This window comes from Hippocampus bargibanti, linkage group LG01 (genome assembly GCF_051943395.1).
Source record: "Hippocampus bargibanti isolate YZ-2025 linkage group LG01, ASM5194339v1, whole genome shotgun sequence".
Taxonomy (NCBI): Eukaryota; Metazoa; Chordata; class Actinopteri; order Syngnathiformes; family Syngnathidae; genus Hippocampus; species Hippocampus bargibanti.
In genome coordinates this window covers 22,557,152-22,569,937 of record NC_142734.1, presented here as the reverse complement: position 1 = coordinate 22,569,937, position 12,786 = coordinate 22,557,152, and the positions used below count along the sequence as shown (strand labels likewise).

The 12,786-nt window shown below is 43.0% G+C and overlaps 1 protein-coding gene across 1 annotated transcript in view; it reads left to right on the top strand.

Moving 5' to 3' along the window:
- Positions 1-291: 291 nt before the first annotated feature.
- edem2 (ER degradation enhancing alpha-mannosidase like protein 2) overlaps positions 292-12,786 on the top strand; it is a 60,042-nt gene continuing 47,547 nt past the window's right edge. The window contains exons 1-5 of the mRNA XM_089004005.1: positions 292-549; positions 5,456-5,566; positions 6,918-6,957; positions 7,033-7,138; positions 10,881-11,006. Coding sequence (XP_088860131.1) covers positions 470-549; positions 5,456-5,566; positions 6,918-6,957; positions 7,033-7,138; positions 10,881-11,006 — 463 coding nt within the window. The 5' untranslated portion in view covers positions 292-469. The remainder of the gene's footprint in view (positions 550-5,455; positions 5,567-6,917; positions 6,958-7,032; positions 7,139-10,880; positions 11,007-12,786) is intronic.

Genomic DNA, 12,786 nt, shown 5'->3' with positions numbered 1-12,786 from the left:
GGTCAGGGGAGAACATGCAAACTCCACACAGGGAGGTCGGACCGGGACACAAACCGGCAACCTCTGCACTGTGAAGCCGGTGTGCTAACCACTCGACTACCGGGCCGCCCAGTTATTACTATTATTATGATTATTATTATTATTATTATTATTATTATTATTATTATTATTATTATTATTATTATTATTATTATTATTATTATTATTATTATTATTATTATTATTTTATTTTGAAGGTGGCCAACGCGACTGGCTGGCGACAGACTACCGTAATGCACAGTGTTGGCTTGACCGCAGTCATTGAAACGCCCCTGAAAATGATGGCGTCAGAAGCACTTCAGTGTCGGTTTTGAACGACGGAGCAGTTACCAACGATTTCAGACGAAATATTTGATGTCGTTTCTCGGGTACATTTTTTTCTGCCGACTTCTTATTGGTGAAATATTAGTTCTAAATCCGCTGGACCACCATGCGCGCATTCCTCGTCTGTGTGTGGATGAGTATGGTGGCAACGCGTCAATTTACCGAGGACGAGATGGACGTTGTCAGGTAGGCGCTTATAAATGAAATGTATTATTATTATTATTAACAGACGTGCACCGAACCTTGGGTTATTGATCGATCACATTCGTTTCCTTTTGTTGAAAATCTGTCATTGAAGTTGTACGTCACCAAACGACGTGAATTTTTGCACCGCCATTGGCGCGAGCGACGTTCTCCGTATGTTGTTATCCCGAAAACTTAGTTTTCAATCATTTGCCGATCCACACATGGCGATCATTAATCAGCATTTAGTACATTAAGATAGAAGTCATTGATTGGTGGACCTCAGTCGGGTATTAATTCCCATGTCAACTAAATTGCCATTCCAGCTGAATTTGAGTGAATTCCGAGTCGAGTGATTATTAGCTAACTCTTAGCTAGCTAGCTAGCTTTCTATCTATTTGAGTTACTTCTGGGTCGAAGGATTATTAGCTAACTCTTAGCTAGCTAGCCTTCTATCTATTTGAGTTACTTCCGGGTTATGTGATTATTGACCAACTCTTAGCTAGCTAGCTAGCTTTCTATCTATTTGAGTTACTTCTGGGTTGAAGGATTAATATCTAACTCTTAGCTAGTGTTAGGTTAAAATATCACAGCCTAATATTAGCATTTTATGGTTATCTTTAAAATTGTAAATATTAAGCACGGAATTAAATATTTACCTTATTGCACAACGTTGTAACCTAACAATTGGCATGTTCGCTGTGAGAGAGATCACCAAAGAAGCCGGCAAGTTACTCACAGATGATTTATTTCTAACAATTTGATCTAATGCAGAATTCTGGGTCTCAGCTCCCTGACACAGAAAATATTCGTGTGCCCCAAATCAGTAAGAGAGACAAAAGACAAAGACTGAGACTGAGCAGCCCAGATTTAAAGGTGTCCCACATGCATATTCAAATTTGGCTCAAACAAAGAAATCAGCAGTTGATTGGATCCCTCTCCTCTGATGTCGTCATCCTTTTGGTGGGGTGTTGTGGAGACGGCTCCAGTTGCCTTTGCCAAGATAGCGTTGGTTTATGTTGTATCCCTTCACCTCCTTCCTTCAGCCTTGGTCAGGTCGTAACTTTTCCTCTCCCTTGGGTGATACGAATCAACTTGGAGACGTCTCGAGTTGCTCTTTTATCTTTTCTTGGGTGATGAGGACCAGCTGACCCCTTGACATCCTGGTTCCTGAACAGACACAACTCCACAAACAAACATGCAAACCTTCCATGCCCGCCGGCACATCCTCCTGTTGAAAGCAAAGCACTATAAATGCTGAATAACTCAATTGTTTTACCGCTTATCCTACACAGTGCCTAACAGTAAATGTATTACTTCCTTCATTGCAGACCAGCCGACCCCTTAACCCCCTGGTAGCTAAACAACCACAACTTCAAACATGCAACCATTCCACATCTGTTCCTTCACCCATCCACTGAAAACAAAGCACCATTGATACTGATTAACTCACTATTTTAATGTTCATCATACAATGTTAAAGAATGGCTGACTAAATGTATTTATTTCCTTCACTAGCTATCCTTCTATCTATTTGAGTTACTTCTGGGTTGAGTGATTATTAGCTAACTCTTGTCTAGCTAGCTAGCTTTCTATCTATTTGACTTACTTCTGGGTTGAGTGATTATTAGCCAACTCTTAGCTAGGTAGATAGCAACGCGACTGGCTGGCGACAGACTACTGTAATGCACAGTGTTGGTTTGACCGCAGTCATTGAAATGCCCCTGAAAATGAAGGCGTCAGAAGCACTTCCTTGTCGGTTTTGAACGACGGAGCAGTTACCAACGGTTTCAGACGAAATATTTGATGTCGTTTCTCGGGTACATTTGTTTCTGCCGACTTCTTATTGATGAATAATTTGTTATAAAATCGCTGGACCGCCATGCGCGCATTCCTCGTCTGTGTGTGGATGAGTATGGTGGCAACTCGTCAAGTGTAAGTCTGTGTAAGCTCTCAGTCGTACAGGAGTGGTCCATCGATGAGAAGGTTTCTTCAGCCGTCAAAAAAAGTACAGATGACGGCTGAAGAAACCTTCTCATCGGTAGGCGCTTATAAATGAAATGTCAGCTGTCTTCGTGCACGAGGCGGGGGACACCCCGAATTGGTTGCCAGCCAATCGCAGGGCACACAAAGACATACAACAGTCACTCTCACACTCACACCTAGGGACAATTTGGAGTGGTCAATCTGCCTGCCATGCATGTTTTTGGAGTGTAGGAGGAAACCGGAGGACCCGGAGAAAACCCACCCGGGTCCGGGGAAAACATGCAAACTCCACACAGGGAGGCCGGACCAGGACGCGAACCGGCGACCTCTGCACTGTGAAGCCGGTGTGCTAACCACTCGACTACCGGGCCGCCCTATTATTATTATTATTATTATTATTATTATTATTATTAGTATTATTATTATTATTAGTACGTCTGTGTAAGCTCTCAGTCGTACAGGAGTGGTCCATTGATGAGCCTATAACTCTTGGCTAGCTCGCTAGCTTTCTATCTATTTGAGTTACTTCTGGGTTGAGTGATTATTAGCCAACTCTTAGCTCGCTAGATAGCTTTCTATCTATTTGAGTTAGTCAAAGTCAAAGTCAGCTTTATTGTCAAATATGCTAATATGCATGACATACAGCACAGATGAAATTAATGTCCTCTCGGACCCAGCGTGCAAGACATGCAAGGCACTTATAACGTGGCTAAAAAAGACATACAATTGACAACAGACAATACATGTAATTTCTGTATGTAAAGTGAGGTAGTGTCGTATGGAAAGTGAGGTAGTGACGTATGTAAAGTGAGGTAGTGACATATGTAAAGTGAGGAAGTGACGTACATAAAGTGACGTAATGTCGTAATTGCAAAAACAAACAACTAGAAAGGGTTGAAGTGAGGTCTTGTCTAATGAGAAATAACAAAAAATAGAGTTCAGGATGATCGTACAGCATGTAGCGTGTACTCAGAGTTCGGTGAGTGTGGCAGTGGGAAGGGGCAGGCCGGGCAGGGCTGGGAGGGAGTTGAGTCTCCGGACTGCCTGGTGGCAGAAACTGTCCTTGAGCCTGCTGGTCTTGGCTCGGAGACTCCGCAGTCTCCGACCCGATGGCAGCAGGCTGAAGAGGCTGTGGGAGGGGTGGGTGGGATCGCCAGCGATCCGGATGGCTCTGCGGGTGAGGCGGGTGTTGTAGATGTCCTGAAGGGGGGGGAGAGAGACACCGATGATCTTCTCAAGTTACTTCTGGGTTGAGGGATTATTAGGGCTAGCTAGCTATCTAAGTAGCTATCTATTAGCTAGCTAGCTGGCTGGCTATCTAGCTAGGTATCTGTTGGCTATCGATTGACTAGCTAGTTAGTTTTCTATCTATTTGAGTTACTTCCGGGTTGAGTGAATGCTGGTGCGTGTAGCTGCCGCTGCTCACCTGCAGAAAAACTTATCCTGTGACTGTAAAGTGACCTTGAGAGTTTTGAAAGGTTCTTAGAAATCAAAATTCTTCTTCTTATTATTATTATTATTATTATTATTAAATTTGCAGTCCACAGCAGCAATTTGAAAGGGCTATCTCTCAGCTATTTATTAGCTATCCATTAGCTAGCTGGTGGCTGTCTTGCTGACTGGCTGTTACCTGTCTAGCTGTTTGCTATCTCGCTGTTGGCTGGCTGGCTATTAGCTGTCTAGCTGTTGGCTATCAGAATCAGAAAAACCTTTAATCGTCCCACAATGGTCAAATTTGCAGTCCACAGCAGCAATTTAAAAGGGCTATGTGTTAGTTATTTATTAGCTATCCATTTGCTATCTAACTAGCTTTCTATCTATATAAATGTGATAACGTATTTCTTCTGTGGGTGCCGATAAAGCGCTGGCCAGACCTCTGGCCATTTTTTTTCCCATCCACATGAGAGCAGCATTTGCCTTTTTTCCATGTTAGCACTTTCTTCCAGCTTATAAACCAGTACAATATAAACTAATATGGATGTATTCGGCCCGGTAGTCACGTGGTTAGCACACCGGCTTCACAGTGCAGAGGTTGCCAGCTCGCGTCCCGGTCCGCCCTCCCTGTGTGGAGTTTGCCTGTTCTCTCCGGGCCCACGTGGGTTTTCTCCAGGTCCTTTGGTTTCCTCCCACATTCCAAAAACATGCATGGCAGGCAGATTGAAGACTTCAAATTGTCCCATGGTGTGAGTGTGAGAGTGACTGTTTGTCCTTCTGTGCCCTGCGATTGGCTGGCAACCAATTCAGGGTGTTCCCCGCCTCGTGTCCGAAGACAGCTGGGATTGGCTCCAGCACCCCCCGCGACCCTAATGAGGAATAAGCGACACGGAAAATGGATGGATTGATGTATTGTATTGTATTTTGGTCAGCCGTCCACATTTCAAGCTCATAGAACTCCAGACCCATATTATTTAGGAATTAACTATTTTTGTTCTGATGAAAGAAGAGAGTCTTAAGGATTCTAAATATTAATAAATAACCTAGCTGGCTATCGATTTGCTATATTAGCTGTCTAGCTAGCTTGCTGGCTGTCTATAAGGCAGCTAGCTATCTAGCTGGCTATCCATTAGCTATCTGGCTATATGGCTGGCTATCTAGCTATATGGCTGTCTATTAGCTAGCTAGCTTTCTATCTACTTGAGTTAGTTCCAGGTTGAGTGAATGCTGGAGCGTGTAGCTGCCGCTGCTCACCCACATAAAAATTGATCCTGTGACTGTTAATTGACCTCTTTTGAGTTTTTAAAGGTGCTTGGAAATTAAACGTTATTATTATTATTATTATTATTATTATTATTATTATTATTATTATTATTATTATTATTATTATTATTATTAAAGGTTTCCCGACCCCTGGTAAGTACATTGCAAACATGTTTGGTGTAGACTTAAGAAGAGTCACGTGGATGTGCACTTGAATCCCTTCCAGACAACGAATCCAAAGTATGTTCTACCATGCCTACGACAGTTACTTGGACAACGCTTTCCCCTACGACGAGCTTCGTCCTCTGACCTGTGACGGTCACGACACATGGGGCAGGTGAGATTCGAGCTTTCCTTCCAAGCGGTACTTATTTCAAATCCAGTGATACCTTGGCTTACGAACTTCATTGGTTCCCAGACAGTGTGTAAGGTGAAAAGTGTACTTCCCCAAAATTAATTTCCCATAGGAAACCATTAAAATGAGAATAATCCGTTCCCAGTTCCCCATAAAACATAATTTTCCACGTTCTAATTTTCTAAGCCTTAAAACTACACAAAATATACCTTATTTTATGTATAATAAATGTGCTATAGTATTATAACTAAATAAATAAACTGTACTGTATAATAAAATGGTTTTATTGACCTTTGTGATGGTCGTTGATGGATTGATGGAATGGAGTGGCCGGTTTCATCAGCATCAAACACTTGATAAGGAACGTAGCCTTCTTCTTCCACCATCTTGAGGCATGATCGCTCGTACGTGCTTTCTCAGCGATAATTTGACCTAGTTCCTCATCAATTGTGTTCTGTTTAGCTGAGTTGATAGCTTTGTGCATCAAGTGTACAGATGGCTTGTGCGGGTTATTTGTGCAGCCTGATTGATGGGATATTATAACCTTGCAGTCGAGAGGTTATTTTCTACAAAATAAGCTCTGTGGCCATCTGCCTGTCTCTTTATTGTTTAAACACCCCACCCCCCTCACTGCTGCGTTCTTGACCAATTACGTGGCTTTCACCGAAGACTGGGGGCGGGGATTAGAGGACAAAAAAAAGTCAGCTGCCATTTTCTTGTTAGAACGGGCTAGTTCGCGAACGACACATCACTCGTTGTGGCCCTCCGTGTGTCATGATCTGGTTGGCGACCAGCGGGGGGCGCTGTCGGCCCCGCCTACACCTGCACAGGTGCTGGTCGTCCCGATCAGATTGGCGACCAGCGGGTAGCGACGTCAGCCCTGCCTGCAGCCTCGCAGGTGCTGGTCGTTTAATCATTGACACTTAAAAGGACACCCGGCACGACCATCCGGTGCCGGTTCATTGTTTGTTTGCTGCTTGTTTGCTGCATGCATTGTGTACGTGTTAGTTTAACCTTGGCGGACTTTTACTTTTGGTCTTCTTTTGCTACTTTGTATTTTTTCCATTCAGATGATTTTGATGTTTTACATTTTGTTCCTGCTGACTTTATTTTAATACAATTTGTCAAACAACCTCCTGCTCCCTCCTGCCTGCTTTTTGGGATCCGCACCCGCCATCACCACCTCGCAAAACGTGACACCGTGTGTATCCCAAAAAAATAGTTCGTATAATTTTCATAAATTTAACGTTCGTAGAAATGGAAAGTTCGTAAGCCAAGGGGTTCGCAAACCGAGGTATCCTCATCTCCCTCTTCTCGTCATTTTTTCCTTCAGTTTCTCGCTGACGCTCATCGACACGCTTGATACCTTGCTGGTGAGATTGGAAATGGCGTTCGCGTCGGGAGGAATCCCGCCACTGCGTTTGTTGACATCTGACATGTGTGTCAAGGTGCTGGGAAACCAAACGGAGTTTCAGCGGGTGGCGTCACTTCTCCAGGACACGGTTGACTTTGACACTGACATCAACGCCTCCGTCTTTGAGACCAACATCCGAGGTTTGTACAAGGCTGCGTTTACAGATACAGTAGCTAGCTAAACGTCTGTTTTAGCTCTCAGTCATACAGGAGTGTTCCATTTATGAGAATGTTTCTTCAGCCGTCATCTGTACTTCTTTGAAGGTGTCGGACGTTTCGCTTCTTATCCAAAAGGCTTCGTCGAAGTAGCTAGCTAAATCGCTAGATGGCCAGATAGATAATAAGATAACCAGCTAATGGATTTTTAAGACGTCTTGAATGAGGTCAACTGAAGATGCAAATGTAGCGCTTTGACAATTGAAGCTGGAACAGTGTTAACTTGGAAAAATGTGAAATGCTGCCCCTTCGTGGAAGGGAAAAACATAGCCAGAAGTCTGAGCAGCGCTTTATCGGCACCCCCAGCTATTAGCTATCTATTCGCTAGGTATTAGCTATCTATTTGCTAGGTATTAGCTATCTATTCGCTAGCTATTAGCTATGTATTCACTAGGTATTAGCTATCGATTCACTAGCGAGCTAACTTGCTATCTATTTGAGTTACTTGCGGGTTGAGTGAACGCTGGCACGTGTGGCTGCCGCTTCTCACCCACAGAAAAAAAGGTTATCCTGTGACTGTAAAGTGATCTTGAGAGTTTTGAAAGGCGCTTAAAAATCAAATGTATTATTATTATTATTCACTTCACTTCATCCCATGGCCTAGAAGGCCGTAGGGGTGCCATGATGGACGTCTAGGCAGTCAGAGATCTCCAGCGCTCTCGGTCTTCGTGGGTAGCGCGGTCGTTATTTTTCCGGGCCTCGGCCGATCCGGCAGCTATTATTATTATCCAATCCTATAATCATGGTGCCACATGAAGCCGTCCGTTCTTTTTGCACTTGCTTGTCGCAAAATGGACATGTTGCGTTGACGTCCTGACGCTCTCGAGTGTAATAATAATACAGTAAAGTCTCGTTATATCGATATCGGATATATCGATAGTCCCGGTTATATCGATACTATTTCTATGCACGCACGGAGTAAATTACATGCAAACAGGGTCGGATATATCGATAGTCCCGGTTATATCGATATTTTTTCGGACTCCCTTGAATATCGATATAACGAGACTTTACTGTAATACATTTCATTTAGTTAATATAGTTAATACATAGATAATAGATAGCCAGAGAGCCAACAGCTACCCAGCTAGACACCTAATAGCTAGCCAGCTAGCTAATGGAGAGCTAATAAATAGCTACTAGATAGCCAAATAGCCAACAGCTAGACAGGTTACAGCCAGTCAGCTAGACAGATAATAGTCACATAGCTTGCTAATGGATAGAAAATAATTAGCTAAAAATAATAACACAAGCACCAGCGTTCAATCAACCCAAAAGTAACTCGAAAGGATAGAAAACTAGCTAGCTAATAGAAAGTTAATATATAGCTAGCGAGCTAATAGATTGCTAATAGATAGCCAGCTAGCCACCTAATTTATAGCTAATAGATATCTAGCTAGCCGGATACATAGCTAATAGATAGCCAGCCAGCTAATAGATAGCCAGCCCATCAGCTAATAGATAGCTAATAGCTAGCTAGCCAGCCGGAGAGATAATCAATAGATAACCAGCTAGCTAGCCAGATAGCCAATAAATAGCTAAAAGATAGCAACCCAACTAGCTGGCCAGCCAATAGATAACCTTCATTAGTCTTGCAGTGGATAAATGTCCATTTCACACTAGCAAAGTGATGAAAGGAAGAGGAAGGTAAAGGAAGAAGTAGAAAACAAAATACAGTGATACATCAGCTCATGAACTTAATTGGTTCCCAGAAAGTGTGTGTAAGGCAGAAAATGTGTATTCCAAACAGTAATTTCCCATAGGAAACCATTAAAAGGAGAATAATCTGTTCCCAGGTCCCCATAAAACGTCATTTTCTACTAAATAAACAAAAAAAATATCTGTTTCAAATTGCTTTCATGGTCTACTTCAACCAGGTATTTTATTATTTATCATTTTATTTATGGTTTTATTGTTTTTTTATTGTAAAGTGCCCTTCAGTTTTCCGAAAGGCGCTTGGAAATTAAATGTATTATTATTATAAATAAACCTTACAACTACACAAAATATACCTTATTTTATGTATAATAAATGTCACAAAATCAAATGGAGGAAAAAAATATAATCCATGACACAATTCAAAAACTATATCGAGCTCCAAGTGTCCCAGTAGCGACTGTTACTAGTGCAGTTAAAGTACTTTCTGAGTAAGGTTGAATTAGGTAGACGCAACTACGTCACCGGCAGGAAAAATGGCGGAACGGACAACTTTTTTACGTATATCGAGCATTAAATTACACCATTTTGCATGGTTTGTAATTCCGTGTTCTGCATATCAGAATTTCGGTTGTAAGGAATCGATCTTTGCGATCATTTCGCGGTAAAAAAATGTATATATACGATTTTTTTTTTCCGGATTAATGAATTTCCGTTTGACAGAATTTGTTATGAGAGAAGACTTATGACAGTCTAGCTAGCTATCAAGTAGCTACCTAGCTATTGTTAGGTTAGAATATTAGAAGCTAATATTAGCGTTAAGAGTTACATTTAATCTTAACAATTTTGAACGGAATTGAATATTTACCTTATTGCACAACGTTGTAACCTAACAATTGGCGCGTTCGTTGTGAGAGGGATGACCAAAAAGCCGGCAAGCTACTCACAGATAATTTATTCCTAACAATTTGATCTAATACAGAAAATCAGTAAGAGAGACAAAAGACAGAGACTGAGACTGAGGAGCCCAGATTTAAAGGTGTACCACATGCATATTCAAATTCAGCCCACACAAACAAATCAAGCCCCCCATTTGGTCCTTCCTGTGATCTAGTTCACATCTCTGTTCCCAAGGTATTTCCCGACCTCCAGGCGGGGTGGAAGCGAGATCAAAAGTTGCGTCCTGCCGAGTCAGTGTTTGGTCACTTCCTTTCATCTCCGTTGTCCAGCGTTTGGCCATGTTGTGATATTGCAACGGCTGCAGGCAGACACACTAGAAACTTCAATAATAGCGTGTTCCCTTGCTTGTCTTTTCACTTCAAATTGTACGGATGGGTGGACTGCTATTATGTGGTTGTGTGGGTTATTTGTGGAGCCTGATTGATAGGATATTTTAACCTTGCAGTCTACATTGCCTTTGAACTATTAATAAACTTGAAATGTGTCCAAATTTCACTGTATTTTCTATGCATTTTATCACCTTCGCGTTCTCACTTTAGTTTTTTCTTTGCAGTGCTATCAGGTTCTGTCGTCTCCCCTTCCTGTTTCATGTGCTACCCACAGTGTGCTTCTGTTTCTCTAACCTCTCCTCCTTCGCCTTACTGCTGTGTGTGTCTGTAATTCTCCCTCCTCTACCACTGATCTTGACCAATCTCTTGCGGCTTCAACCGAAGACTGGGGGGGAATAGAGGACAAAAAGAATGTCGGATGCCGTTTCCACCCCATTGTTAGGAGCCGGAAGTGCCTCGTTCACTTCAGAGATCCCGCTCCAAGAACCAGCTCGTTCGCGAATGACACATCACTAATTGTGGCGCTCCGTGTGTTTCCTGAAAATTAGTTGGTATTCCAAGATTATATTCTCGCGAATTTAACGTTCGCAAAGTTGGTCAACTAAAGTGCTCGTAAGCCGAGGTATCACTGTACTCTCTGCTTTCCTACCCGAGTAGCAACGGCCGCTGGGAGGTGCTAACGGGGATCCGTCAACATGTTTTTGTCATTGTACAACCCTCAGTTGTCGGGGGTCTGCTGTCTGCCCACCTGCTCTCGGGGCGAGCCGGTATGGAGCTGGAGCCCGGATGGCCGTGTTCTGGACCGCTCCTGCGGATGGCTGAGGATGCTGCCAAAAAACTGCTACCTGGTGCTCAACACACACACGTGCATGCGATGATGATGTTTTAAAGGACAGCCGACAGCATTTTTTTGTTTCCTTACTTTGATCAGAAAAACGTTTTATAGCATCTAAAATAGCCAAAACATGCAGGCTGATATTTTGAGTCAACGGCAAAACACAAATAAAAATGACTTAAAGTTGCCCGAAACTGCCACTAATGAGCTGAAAACTGGATACATTGAGAAAGTCCCACCCCTAGTTTGCGACGTCACGTCAGGAAACTCCTTCACAAACTGCCTTTCTCCATAATCAAAACAATGGCTTCAGAAAATTCAGATTTGGAAAAAGAGCCTTTCTTCAGAATCAGAATCATCTTTATTGGCAAGTTTGTAGAACACACAAGGAATTTGTCTCCGGTAGAACACGCTGCACGAGTATCATCATCAAAAAATTGCAAAGAGGCACTATATTTGAGGAGTTATATTTGGGTTACTGGGGTTGGGTTAAAGAGTTAATGGCTTGGGGAATAAGCTGTTTAAATGTCTGCTGGATTTGGTGCGCCTGCTTGAGGGGAGTCGCTGGAAATGGTGGTGGCAGGGTGCGGAGGTTCCAGTAGGATTTTCCGCACCCTTGTTTGGATTCTTGTTACTCATCTAGTTATGAATATGATTGAAATAGTTCTGAAGAGGAAAACATCAGTGTTTGCCATCGATTAAAGAAGTCCTTCCGTATCAATTCTCGCCGTAAGCGATGAAACTGGCGAAGGACACGACATGAAGCATATATGAAGCGCCGTTAATAAGCAATATAGCATCAACTTCCGTGATATGTGGCATATAAGGACATGAATAACAAATAATGAGCTACAAGATGTCAAAATCAATACAGATTGTTAAATGGTTGGGCATGCAAAAAGTTGTTTCAACTTTCAAGGTGGATGAAAAGGTTTCTTCAGTCGTCATCTGTACTTCTTTGAAAAGGATGTCTCTCCCAAAGTTGGCAGCAATACATCTGTGTAAGCTCTCAGTCGTACACGAGTGGTCCATCGTTCTGTACTTCTTTGAAATCAAGAAATTCAAGATGAAGAGTTACAAATTTATGTATGAATGGCCTATACAAAGGAGTTCAGAATAACAACATTGTAGTGAATCACAATTCATATAAAATCGAGAATGTAATAACGGGGTCAAGAAAAACATGCGTGTTGGATTCAAAGAAAAGACTGACTGTCGGAATGATACACGTACCAGGTTTGACTGTCCTCAAGACAGTCAAACCTACTACTGAGACATAGTCTCTCCAGCGTGTCCTGGGTTGTGCCCTGGTGTCTTCTGCCAGTGCACATGCTCGGAACGCCTCACCAGGCAGGCGTCCTGGGGGCATCCTAATCAATGCCCGAGCCACCTCATCTGGCTCGTCTCGATGTGGAGGAGAAGCGGCTCGACTTTGAGCCCCTCCCGGATGACCGAGCTTCTCACCTTATCTCTAAGGGAGAGCCTGGACACCCTACGGAGAAAGCTCATTTCGGCCGCTTGCATCCGGGATCTCGTTCTTTCGGACGCAACACAGAGCTCTTGACCATAGATGAGGGTTGGGACGTAGATTGACCGGTAGATTGAGAGCTTTGCCTTTTGGCTCAGTCCTTCACCACGAGAGATCGGTACAAAGTCCGCATCACAGCAGACGCCGCACCGATCCGCCTGTCGACTTCTCGGTCCCTTACACCCCCATTCGTGAACATGACTCACAACATACTTAAACTCCTCCACTTGAGGCAAAATCTCCTCCCCGACGCGGAGAGGGCACT